Source organism: Rattus rattus, chromosome 2, assembly GCF_011064425.1.
Source record: "Rattus rattus isolate New Zealand chromosome 2, Rrattus_CSIRO_v1, whole genome shotgun sequence".
Lineage (NCBI taxonomy): Eukaryota > Metazoa > Chordata > Mammalia > Rodentia > Muridae > Rattus > Rattus rattus.
In genome coordinates this window covers 185085954-185097587 of record NC_046155.1, presented here as the reverse complement: position 1 = coordinate 185097587, position 11634 = coordinate 185085954, and the positions used below count along the sequence as shown (strand labels likewise).

Below are 11634 nucleotides of genomic sequence, written 5' to 3'. Positions count from 1 at the left end.
TAGCGATGTAAACATAATTCCACCTCGAACATCAAATATAAGACAAAAAAAATCACTATTCCTTAATATTTCTTAACATTGATGGACTCAATTTCCCAGTGAAAAAGACATAGAATAACAGACTGGTTATGTAAACAGGACCCAGAATTTTGCTACATACAGGAAACACATCTCAGTGACAAAGGAAGACACTCAGTAAGAGTAAAGTATTAAGAACATTTTTCCAAGCAAATAGTCCAAAGAATCAAGCTGGAGTAGCAAATTTAATATCCAATAAAATTGACTTTCAACCAAAGTTATCAAAAAAGATAAGGAAAGACACTTTATTTTCATCAAAGGAAAAAAAATCTAGCAAGATGCACTTTCAATTCTGAACACCTGTACTCCAAATGCAAGGGCACACATATAAGAAACTTTACTAAAGCAAAAGCATATATAACACCACACACATTAATACTAGGAGACTTCAGAACACTAATCTCATCAATAGACAGATCATGGAAATGGAAACTAGATGGAGACACAGAGAATTTATCATAAATTGTGAACCAAATGGATATAAAAGGCATCATTAGAACATTTCATCCACAAACAAAGACTATAACTTTTTTTCAGCGCCTCATGACACGTTTTCAAAAATTGACCATATAATTAATCAGTCACAAAACAAGTCTCAATAAATACAAGGACATTGCATAATCCTATAGATTGTATCAGGTCACCATGGACTAAGGCTGGTCTTCAGTAACAACAAAAACATCAAATAGCACACATACAAATGGACACTGAACTATACTCTACTCAATGACAACTTTGTCAAGAAAGAGAGAAAGTAATTAAAAACTCTTTAGAATTTAATGAAAACGAAGACCCAATATATCCAAACTTATAGGACATAAGGAAAACTAAGAGGAATTTTGATAGCTCTGACTGCCTCCAAAGAAGAAATTGGAGAGAGTATACACTAATAGCTTGATAGCATACATGACAGGTGTAGAAAAAACAAAAGGAAGGACATTCGCACAAGAGGAGTAGACAGTAGGAAATAATAAACACGGAGCTGAAATCAATGAAGAAGAAGAAGAAAAGAAGAAGAAGAAGAAGAAGAAGAAGAAGAAGAAGAAGAAGAAGAAGAGAAGAAGAAGAAGAAGAAGAAGAAGAAGAAGAAGAAGAAGAAGAAGAAGAAGAAGAAGAAGAAGAAGAAGAAGAAGAAGAAGAAGAAGAAGAAGAAGAAGAAGAAGAGAAGAAGAGGAAGAGGAAGAAGAAGAAGAGGAAGAGGGAAGGGGGAAGGAAGGGAAGGGAAGGGAGGGAAGGGAAGGGAAGAAGGGGAAGGAAGGGAAGAAGGGAAGAAGGGAAGGGGAAGAAGAGAAGGAGGAAGAAGGGAAGAAGAGGAAGAAGGGAAGAAGGGAAGAAGAGGAGGAGGATTAAGAGGAAGAGGAAGATGAAGAGGAAGGGGAAGAGTTAGAAGAAGAGGAAGGAGAAGACAAAGAAGAAGAAGAACTATACAAAGAAAGAACAAAAGCAAGAGCTGATTCTTTGCAAAAATCAACAAGATAGATAAACCCTTAGCCAGACTAATTGGAGGGCACAGAGAGAGTATCCAAATCAACAAAATCAGAAATTAAAGAGAGACATAAATTAAAAACTGAGGAAGTTCAAGAGATCACCATATTTTACTTCAAAAGCCTATACACAACAAAATTGGAAAATATGAAGGAAATGGCCAATGTTCTAGACAGATACCAGGCACCCAGATTAAATCACGGTTAGATAAACCAAATAAACAGTCACATATCTCCTAAAGAAATAGAAACAACAATTAAAACTTCCCCAAACAACAACAACAACAACAACAACAACAACAACAACAACAACAACAAAATTAACACCAGATTGGTTTAGTGCAGAATTCTAACAGACCTTCAAAAAAGACATAATACTTTAAACTATTCCATAAAATAAAAACAGAAGGAACATTACCCACCTCCTTCTTTGAAGCTATAAATATGTTTATAAGTAAAAAACACAAAGACCTTATGTAGAAAGAGAACTTCAGACCAATTTACCTCATGAATATTGGTGCAAAAATACTCAATAAAATTCTCATAAACCAAATTCAAGAACACATCAATATGATTCTTTACACAACACAGTTGTGCAAGAATGGTTCAATATATGGAAATTAATAAAAAATAATCCACTATATAAACAAACCCAAAGAAAACAACAACATGATCATTTCATTAGATGTTGAGAAAGCTTTTGACAAAACTCAAAAGTTTCCTGATAAAAGTCTTGGAAAGATCAGGAATTTAAGACCCATACCTAAACATATTAAAAGCAATATACAGCACATCAGTAGCCAATATCAAACTAAATGGAGAGAAACTTGAAGCAATCCCACAAAAATCAGGGACTAGATGATGCTGCCCACTCTTTCCCTACCTATTCAATATAGTGCTATAAGTCTTAGCCAGAGCAATTAGACAACAAAAAGAAGACAAAGAGATAAAAATTGGAAAGGAAAAACCAAATATCACTATTTGCAAATGATATGATAGTGTACATAAGTGACACCAAAAATTCCACTAGAGAGTTTCTACAGCTGATAAACAACTTCAGCAAAGTAGGTGAATATAAAATTAACTCAAACAAATCAGTAACCTTCCTCTACTCAAAGGATAAACAACTGAGAAAGAAATTACTGAAATGACACCCTCCACAATAGCCACAAGTAACATAAAATACCTTGGTCTGACTCTAAACAGGAAAGTGAAAGATCTGTTTATCAAGAACTTCAAGTCTCTGAAGAAAGAAATCAAAGAAAAGCTGACAAGGTGGAAAGATCTCCAACATCCAATGATTGACAGGCTAAATATGTTGAAAATGGTCATCTTGCCAAAAGAAGTCTACAGATTTAATGCAATCCCCATCAAAATTCCAACTGAATCTTCACAGAACTAGAAAGAGTGATTTGCAGGATTCATTGGGAAAAGAAAAAACGAGAATAAGAAAAACTATTCTCAACAATAAAAATGGAGGAATCACCATCTCTGACCTCAAGGTGCATTACAGATCAGTCATAAGAGAAACTGCATGGTATTGGAACAGAGACAGGCAGGTAGATGAATGGAATAGAATTGAGATGCAGAAGTGAACCCACAAACATATAGTCCATTGATCTATGAAAAAGAAGCTAAAACTACCCAATGGAAAACAGACAGCATTGTCAACACTTGGTGCTGGTTCAACTGGAGGTCATTATGGAGAACATTGGAAATTGAACCATTTTCATTACCTTGTTCAACAGTCAAGTGCAGGTGGATAAAAAGACCTCCAACTAAAACCAGACACACTGATAGAAGAGAAAGTGGAGAAGATTCTCAAACAAATAGATACAGGGGAAAATTTACTGAATCCAACACCAATGGCTCATGGTGTATGAACAAGTGTTGGCAAATGGGACCTCATAAAACTTCAAAGCTTCTGTAAGGAAAAGGCTGTCAATAGGATAAAACAGCAACTCAGAGATTGGAAAAAGTTCTTTACCAATCCTACATCTGATAGAGAGCTAATATCTAACATATTCAATAACTCAAGAAGTTAGACTCCACAGATTTAAATAATCGCATTACATGGGGCACAGAGTTAAAAAAAGAATTCTCAACGGACGCATACCAAATGGGTGAAAGGACCTAAAGAAATGTTCAACATCCTTATTTATCAGGGAAATGCAAATCAAAACAACTCTGAGATACCACCTCACACACCAGTCAGAATGGCTAAGATCAAAAACTCAAGTGACAGTAGATACTGGCGAATATGTAGAGAAAGAGGAAGAGTCCTCAATTGTTGGTTGGATTGAAAGCTGGTATAACCATTCTGGAAATCAGTCTGGTGGTTCCTCAGAAAATTGGACACAGTAATATATGAGGACACAGCTATTCCACTCCTGGGCATACACCCTTAGATGCTCCAACATATAACAATGACACTTGCTGCACTATGTTCATCTCAGCCTTATTTATAATAACTAGAATCTGGAAAGAACCTGAATGTACTTCAACAGACAAATGTATACAAAAAATATGGTAGATTTCCACAATGGAGTACTACTGGGCTATTAAAAACAATGACTTCATGACCTTCATAGGCAAATTAATGGAACTAGGAAATATCATCCTGAGTGAAGTAACATAGTTACAAAAGAACACAGATGATATGCACTCAGTTATAAGTGGATATTAGCTCAAAAGTTTGGAATACCTAAGAAAAAAATCACAGATCATATAAAGCCCCAGAAAAATAAAGACCAAAATGGGATGCTTCATTCCTTCTTAGAAAGGGGAAAAAATACTCACAGGAGGAAATACAGGGACAAAGAATGGAACAGGGACTGAAGAAAAGGTCATCTAGAAACTGCACCACGTGGGCATCCTCCCACATGCAACCACCAAACCCAGTCTCTATTTCTGATATCAAGAATTACTTGCTGATAGGAGCTAGATATTGGTGTCTCCTGAGAACCTTTGCCAGAGCCCCACTGATACAGATTGAGGGTATTTGCATTTAATCATTGCACTGAACAGGGGACCTCCAATGGAGGAGATAGAGAAAAAACTGAAGGAGCTGAAGGGTTTTGCAACATGAAACAAAAATATCAACCAACCAAACCCTACCAGAGCTCCCAGGAACTACACCACCAACCAATCAGTACACATGGAAGGACCCATGACTACAGCCACATATGTGGCAGAGGATGCCATTTTTTAGCATCAACAGGAGAAAAAGTCCTTGGTCTTCTGAATGCTCATTTCCCCATTTAGGGTAATGTTATGATGTGAAGGTTTGAGTGGGTGGGTAGGAGTGGTAGCATCCCCATAGAAGCAGGGAGAGGTGGAGGAGATATGGGAGCAGGGGGGAAGGGGATAATATTTGAAAAGTAAATACATACAATATTCAAGAAAACATTTTTTAAAAAGCAACATTCAATATGTAATTAAATTGTGGTTCTATAGTGGAGTTTTTATAGTTTTAGGTGCAGCAGGATTCAAGACATTTCTGGATTTGTTTGTAATTTTTGACTCTGAAGACATAAATGTGCTTACATAGCACCGATTTGTTTAGATATTCTGTACCTATCACTGCTGTAGGATTGCCCATACTTAATTCTCAGTGGATATTGAATGTTTTAAACATGACACTGCTTATCCTTCCCTGAGGATATGTGACACGATGGCCAGTTTATAACCCTGACATCAGAATTTGTGAGTTCCTTCTGAACCCTTAATACCTGTCAAATGGTAGCTTAATTAACCAAATCCATTAAAATTATTTGAAGTGTTCACATAAACAGATTTTTTGGGTAGAAGTGGGACCAAATTCCCACAAAGTGGAATCTTTCCAGGGACCTTAATTTCCACAAACATGTGATGTCAGCCCTCAAGTTACACCATTGTCATCTATATATATCAAAGTAGTTTATCACCTGCACTGTGGATATCAAATGAAGCTCCTCACAAGAGATTGTCAAAGATTCTTCAGGGATGAGGAAACACCTGTAGAAAAGGAAACATGAATACAGGTATAGCATCTTCTTGGCCAGTGTAGAAGAAGAGGATAATTGCTACCTGTTTGCTGATCTGTGAAGCAATTAACTATCAATACTGCCCAGGCTCAGAGCAGGAAAAAATATGCTCACCTTCACTTTATTCTTCTTTCTCCTGAACATTCCACTTCTTGTGGCTAGTTTTATTTATCCCAGGTGCTTTTGGAGTATGAAGAAGAAAGAATACCAGGATAGAAACCTGGGAACTGGTTGTATGTTCTTTATTTTGCCAGTGCAAAAGCCTGTGGAAAAAGAGTATTTCAGTCATATTTCAAATATACAGTAAGTACTTAGTATTTTCCATAAAAATGACACCAATATTATTTCCTTAGACTGCAGAGGGTGAGGAGAAAAGCAATACCAAAGATGTTTTATACTATGTTATCAACTTGCAAACAAGAAAGGACTACAAATTGCTTTAGAGATGTAATGCTCTATTACCACTTTAAATTGACCTAGGGTATGTTTTTGCCATCAGCCTTCCCACATACAGGGATGGAAACTGGGCAATAAAAAAAACTCCAATCATTATTTACCCTATGTATCCTCCCCTAAACAGTTTCTATAGCATAGATGACAATGGTTCCTTAAAAAATGAAACACTATCAATTTTTTGTGAGTTTATCCTACACTTGTTTAGAAAAATGGCCATACAGTCCTCTTTTCAGAGTATAGTTTCTAGTGCATATGCTAGAGGCACTTATGTTGAAAACACCCGTAGCTGTGAAGAGCTTTCATACAGATTTCAGTTACTTTCTTAATTTTTCTCCATTTGGTCCCCATTTATGAACTAAAGCTGCATCAAGAATTGATGTAAGACATCTGTTTTCTGAGACCTTCATATTTTGATCTGTATAACTTCACTGGGTTTTATGTCTAACAAAGTCTAGTTCTCTCTATAAAGAAGATGAAATGTACTGACTATAAGAAACATGTTTGAATTCTTTGAAAAGTGACATATTACTAGTAGTAGTGACTAGTTACTTCCCTTATCACTTTCCTAGGTGACAATTTGACATATTATACTATAAATAATACTATAAAATACTATAAAATAAGGATATAGAGGTTGCATATTAGCTCATATTTACTTTACTATTTTTACCTCATTATTACTTCTACCTCTCTGTTATTAAAACAGAAAATTTTAATATTTAGCACCTATGTCTTTTTTTAGTAATTTTACAAAGTATAGTTGCATATTTTAGCAGTGTGGGCACTATCTCCATTTTGATTTTGTGGACTTCTGATAGTTTCTTTCAGACAAAGTACTTCAGACCACAAAGTCACTCTGATGACTCAATTATTGTATGTTTCTTAATGTTTAATATGTAGGAGTTAGTGTTTGATTTTAACAAGTACTATTCTCAAATAGTACTAATGTCACTAAAATTTTTATAGATATTTTTCTGTGTATTTATAATCAATATTTTAAAGGGCTAGTTTTTAATATAAAAAACACCACAGAATACATTTTCTAACTGGAACACATATATTTAGCTGTTAATGAAAAGTACTAAAGAAGTAATATATTTAATGTTGATTAGTCAGATGTTTTAAATAATTCTGACGCAAGTTACTATGCTTTGAAAAACATAAACAAAACAGCATAACTCCATTGCAACTACATTTTAGAAAAAAAAGAGCATTTAAGATAAGGATGATTATGTGGGGATATAATAAATGTATTTCCTCTTAATGAAAATGAATTTTAGCTACGTGAGCCAAGTGTTGCCTCAAAAGACTGCTGTGAACTCAATTGTCATTCTGTTACTGCCTTTGCCAATATAGGAAATTTCATAAAAATACCATATACTCAATGGCTCACATATACCATGTATTTTTCATATTTCTCACTAATTTCAGAAGAATATGTGACCATTTTTTCAATTTGGTCAAAGTGAAGTGTAACTTATTTATCTTATTAGCAAATATGCTAAAACAAGAGAAGCAAAAATTATCTCTGTGAGAACATGAGAGTTGTACATCTCACTTATGGAAGATCAACTCCCATGAACATTTCAAGGATTTATGAGCTTCCAGCTTCTATAGTTATGTCAAACACACTACACTGGTCACTTCAATCTTTCAGGGTAAGGGCAATAAAATCCAGGACAGGATTGTCCTTCTGTTGACTGCAAATGAAATCTGTAAATTCCTGTCCTTATAAACACTGTAACCTTTTACAGAACACCTACTGAAAACCAAAAGTATCCTCTCGCCTTGGCTTTTTCCATGAATGAAATCAACAACAACCCTGATCTTTTGCCAAATATGTCTTTAGCATTTAAATTCACAGAATACGGATGTTTTTTGGAATCCCAATACAAATTTATCTTTAATTTGTCTTTACAAAGTTATGAAATTCTCCCTAATTTTATCTGTACAGAAGACGTCAAGTGTGGAATGGTACTTACTGGACTAAATTTGGTAACAACTATGACACTTCATATAATCCTAAACAATTTCATATTTCAGCAGGTATGTGTGTGTATGCATGCATGCGTGCTTGTGTGTATACATGTGTGTGGATGTGTACATGTGTCTGTATTAGGGACATGGTGGAAATTCATGAAATCAGACATATCTTGGTGCCATCATGACCATATTTGGCCGGAGCCAATCTATGTAGTACAAGGGTACTTTTCAGAGTCTCTGTAGGGATTTCTTCATGTCCTTATGTGAAATTGAGATGAGGGAAGAGATAGATAGCTGAGATTTCTAGAACTCTACAAAAATGTGTTTATAATTCTTCAGGATTTCATTCTACCTCATGATACTTTCCTGTGTTCTAGTTCCGTCAGCTTACTTATGGATACTTTCATCCTGTTCTGTGTGATCATGAAACTTTTCCTCATATATATCAGATGGCCTCTGATGATACATCTCTAGCCCTTGCTCTCGTCTCCTTCATAATTCATTTCAGTTGGAACTGGATAGGGTTGGCCATCTCAGACAATGATCAAGGCAAACATTTTCTCTCTTATTTGAGAAGAGAGATGGAAAAAAATGCAGTCTGCTTTGCCTTTGTCAACATTATTCCAGTCAATATGAATTTATACATGTCAAGAGCTGAAGTGTATTACAGCCAAATTATGACATCATCCGCAAATGTTGTTATCATTTATGGTGATGCAGGGAATACATTAGCTGTGAGCTTTAGAATGTGGGAATCTCTAGGTATACGGAGACTATGGGTTACCACCTCACAGTGGGATGTCACTCCTTTTAAGAAAGACTTCACATTTGATAACGGATATGGAACTTTTGGCTTTGGACACCGCCACCGTGAGATTTCTGGTTTTAAATATTTTGTTCAGACATTGAACCCTTTCAAATACTCAGATGAATATTTGGTACAGCTGGAATGGATGTATGTTAATTGTAAAATCTTAGAATATAACTGTAAGTCACTGAAGAACTGCTCCTTTAATCACTCATTGGAATGGCTAATGACACATACTTTTGACATGGCCATTATTGAAGGGAGTTATGAAATATACAATGCTGTGCATGCTTTTGCCCATGCACTCCATGAGATGACTTTTCAAAACGTTGATAATCTTCTCCTTGACAATCATAAAGAACAAAATTATAACTGCAAGAAGGTAATACTTCTTCCATTATATGATGTTTCATGTTATCAAAGTCTTTAAGACTCTCTTAGATGCCTAAACAAATGTACTAGAATATATGTTATAAAATAGAATGATTTTATGAACCCTTTTCCTACTGTTCATTTAATTCTATTATTAATCTGAAACTCTATTGTAATGGGAATGTAGTAGAAGTTATAATTTGTAAATGTACAACTGTAATTTTGTTTCAGATCACCTGAATTTAATCACATATTTTAATACTGAAAACATATTCAATCCTTCCTTATGAATCCACTCAATGTTGACCCTTATTCATTAATTGTCAAATATATTCTAATCACTGTAGGGGATTGTTTTAGCTACAGATTGGAACTTTTGTTGTTCCCATTGTAGTTAAGGGAGATTATTTAATGCTCTGAGATTATTTACAGGGAAAATACTGTTTAAATTCAGTTTACTACATGCCTGTGTGCTCCTGTACGTGGGTGCATATTTCTCACTGTATATTTGTATTTTTCTGTTTCTGTATATTTGTGTTTATACACATACACATGATCCAGAGAGAGTTAGCATTAGGTGACTCATATATGTATTTCTGTATCTTCCTCTATGTCAGTCTATGGCAGTTAACATACATTTTTCTATGTTTCAATTACTTTCTATATGGTTGACTTTGTCCAAATTTATATTCCTGTTTACATTTATCAATGCATGTGTCTATATTTGCCTGTTTGGTTTGTGTGGTTTTGTGTATGTTCTTTTATTGATACTCTGAGAGTACACAGGAAATAGTGCTAGAATTCAGTTTACTACATTTATGTGTGTTTATGTGTGTGGATGTATGTTACTGTATATTCTACGTTTCTGTATATCTGTGTTCATATCTATATCTATGTTTATGTATACATATAGGTGATGTAGAGATAGAGAGAGATGGAAATAGAGGTAGAGAGAGATACATAGTAATAGATGATTCAGGTGTGTGTGTGTGTGTGTGTGTGTGTGTGTGTGTGTGTGTGTGTGTACCTTTTATATATCTACCTATATTTTTTGTCTGTGTCAGTGAACATAAAATTTGGCTGTGTTTCAATTGCATTCTGTATGGTTGATTTTGTCTAAGCGTTTATTCTTACATATATTTATCAGGGCAAACACACATTTTCCTATGTGTTTTCTCTATACTTTTTTCATTTAATCATTTCTCTTTTGCCTGGCCTGTATGTCTTTTTATGAGAGTATTAACTTGTCTGTGTGCCAACGTCATTCATTGAAGGTGTTAGTATTTGTTTTTGTCTACCTATGTATATTTTTTGTGCATGTTTTTGCATGTGATTTTATGTGTGCACCTGTATAATTACGTTGTGATTGTCTGTGTTGGTTTGACTTTCTTGATGCATATTCTGGCTCTGTGGATATCTGTATTTTCATATGTTTGTTTTAGCATATATGTGTATGTTTGTGTAATAAGTGTGAGCTTCTTCCTTGTATATAACTCTATAAGAAATCCAGGTTGTCTATTTTTCATATGTTCACATGTTTTATACTACAAATACATGCATGATGTTTGTGCTTCTTTGCTAAATTCCTCTTAGAGAATTGAAATTACTGGAACATTATACTATTGTTTTTCCCTTAGTTTTCACTGAGGTTTTTCACCTGCATACTCTCAATAAACTTGCCTTTAAGATGAAACAAGAATGTATTTTCTTACATTAAGGAATATTTTACAGTATGGTGCCTGTCTTTCAGGTGTATTCCTTTCTGAGCAAGACGCAGTTCACAAATCCTGTTGGAGACAGAGTGAATATGAATCAAAGAAACAAACTGAAGGAAGAGTATGACATTTTCTACAATTGGAATTTTCCACAGGGACTTGGATTTAAAGTGAAAATAGGAATATTTAGTCCATATTTTCCTAAAGGTCAACAGCTACACTTATCTGAAAATATGATAGACTGGTCCACAGGAAGTATACAGGTGGGTTCTGTCTAACTGTACTGATTTAAATTACACTGTTAAGAATGTGCATCCTACTTTCCTTGAATCCGGTAAAATGTAAAGATTGTCATGCAACACACAATTTCTACCTTCCTAAACTATGTTTCTTCTTTTTATTTTTCAGATGAGTTTTTAATAATTCACTGAGAGTTTCTAACATGCATATCATGTAGTTGCATCATATCAGAACCTGTTTCTTGCCTTTACCATCAATATAAAATAGTTTTACAAAACAATTTGACATTATTTTCAGTAAAATGAGCAATATTCTATTAGTGCTACTTTTACTACCACATAGTGACTTCTAGTCTTATAATGAACCTCTTCAAAATATGCTTAAATCTCTGGCTCATTGTAAATACGACATAATCAAGTCACCAATTTTTTTTTATTTTAGAGAAACATTTTTATTTTGTGAAATTAATATGT

General features: G+C 34.5%; 1 protein-coding gene across 1 annotated transcript; it reads left to right on the top strand.

The window, feature by feature from the left end:
* The first annotated feature begins 5672 nt into the window (after positions 1-5672).
* LOC116893500 (vomeronasal type-2 receptor 116-like) lies at positions 5673-11199 on the top strand. Its single transcript, XM_032895241.1, has 4 exons — positions 5673-5890; positions 7798-8089; positions 8404-9216; positions 10957-11199. Exons 1-4 carry the CDS (start codon positions 5694-5696, stop codon positions 11197-11199), a joined length of 1545 nt encoding a protein of 514 aa, XP_032751132.1. The 5' UTR covers positions 5673-5693.
* Positions 11200-11634: the final 435 nt, after the last annotated feature.

Excerpts from the sequence above, each read along its gene's own strand:
- LOC116893500 (XM_032895241.1), top strand. The coding sequence starts at position 5,694 with ATGCTCACCTTCACTTTATTCTTCTTTCTCCTGAACATTCCACTTCTT. Across the intron at positions 5,891-7,797 it reads AGTCATATTTCAAATATACA|AACACCTACTGAAAACCAAA; the intron begins GTAAGTACTTAG and ends AACCTTTTACAG. Across the intron at positions 9,217-10,956 it reads AAAATTATAACTGCAAGAAG|GTGTATTCCTTTCTGAGCAA; the intron begins GTAATACTTCTT and ends CCTGTCTTTCAG.